The sequence below is a fragment of the Bison bison genome, unplaced genomic scaffold (genome assembly GCF_000754665.1).
Source record: "Bison bison bison isolate TAMUID 2011002044 unplaced genomic scaffold, Bison_UMD1.0 scf7180017864043, whole genome shotgun sequence".
In the NCBI taxonomy this organism is placed as follows: domain Eukaryota; kingdom Metazoa; phylum Chordata; class Mammalia; order Artiodactyla; family Bovidae; genus Bison; species Bison bison.
The window spans coordinates 1,826,216-1,827,727 of NW_011494615.1; the positions used below are offsets into that span (position 1 = coordinate 1,826,216).

Here is a 1,512-nt window from a genome sequence, read left to right on the forward strand (position 1 = left end):
AGGAAACAGGGCTTTCTATGGCTTTGTTCCAAACTCGCTTTGAACATAGTGATTTACATCTCGCCTGTTTTAGCTCACCTTTAGTCTAAAACTGCCTAGTTTAAGAGACAGAAGTATTACTCAAACCCAGTAATACAGGTCAATTCAGGCCTCTGCTCTGTAACCCCTATCTGCGCTGGCTGTTTAATTAAAACTACCACCCATAGTACTCCTATCTTAAAAGGGCCGCTGAAACCATTACCATTGTCGTCTACACTGCCATGTGAAGCCGTGACACTTTTCCTTACACTTACCCTGTTCTGATCAATAACATCTACAATCGCGACCAGCTTCCCGGCATGAGGCCCAAAGGAGACGTAGGCCACCCGGCCAACCTCTACGAAGCGCCTGAACACCTAAAATTGGGAGGCGGGAGGAGAGAGAACAGCGAGATTGATTAAAAATACGATCCAGTTTGCCAGTCTTTGCAATTTAAAGATAGTGCGGCTAAAAACAGGAAAAAAGAATGTTGAGGAGAACACGCCCAAGTGCCATGGAACAACCAGGATGGACGAAATCCACAGAGGGAACGGTGGCAAGTCAGTCTCCCGCTGGCCTCCCCGTCTACGAAGCCAGCACGGCCAGACCACCATGCCCTGCCCTGCTCCGGCCCCGGCGGGCGGGCTAGGCGACTGGCCGCCGCAACGATACGGCGGAGGCGGCCAGAGCGCGCTCGCGTGGCCCAGCGAGCGCCCGGCCCGGTCCTCCACGCGCTCCTCGGGCGCGCATCCTGAAAGCTCCCAACTCTTGTGTCTTGCCCACCCGGGGAACCTCACTGCACGATACCTAACATCCACTGAGCGCCGCTGCTCGCCTCCGGCCCCCAGCCCAGGCAAAGCTGGAGCGGCATAGGGGTCAGACATGGAGCCCGCACCGGCGATACTCACCATGTTGGCGGCGTTCGGCGAGAAGGAAGAAGGCCCGCCCAACCCTGCGCCTGTGTAGAAGGCCGCCCCGCCCCGGTAGTGAACGAGTCGCCGACGTGGGCACCGATTGGTTGGGACGTATGCACGTATGCGCACACATGCTCACTGGGAAAACATGGCGGAGTCGGCTGGAGCTCGGCTATGCTTTCGCTATTGGGTTTCGTGGGCTTGGCTTAGTCGACGCCGCGCGTGAGCAGCTGTCTCTTAAAACTTCAGGGTGCAGAAGAGCACAGAAGCTGTGCTTTCCTTTGTGAATATTTGCAGTCCTTTCGACTTCATCTTTTAACGTTCTTCCTTTTATTTTTCACTACTCGTCTAAATGTTACTGGTGTCTTAGTAAAATTTTTTTTTCCTCTCCGTAAGTGACCCCATTAATTTTTATTAACCTTTCTTCTTAAAAGATTCAAACTTTACAGAAAAGTTACAAAACAAGTATAAGTAATTCCCGTAAACATTTCACTTCGAGTTCCCAAATGTTAATATTTTCCTATTGCTTAATTTTTTTGACCCATTTGAGAGGAAACTGCAGACATGATGTTCCTTTACA

The 1,512-nt window shown here is 51.5% G+C and overlaps 1 protein-coding gene across 1 annotated transcript in view; it reads right to left on the bottom strand.

Moving 5' to 3' along the window:
• The window catches only part of RPL14 (ribosomal protein L14), a 3,539-nt gene extending 2,544 nt beyond the window's left edge, over positions 1-995 (bottom strand). Inside the window, exons 1-2 of the mRNA XM_010835472.1 lie at positions 927-995; positions 294-395 (exon numbers count right to left, since the gene is read on the bottom strand). Coding sequence (XP_010833774.1) covers positions 294-395; positions 927-929 — 105 coding nt within the window. The 5' untranslated portion in view covers positions 930-995. The remainder of the gene's footprint in view (positions 1-293; positions 396-926) is intronic.
• Positions 996-1,512: the final 517 nt, after the last annotated feature.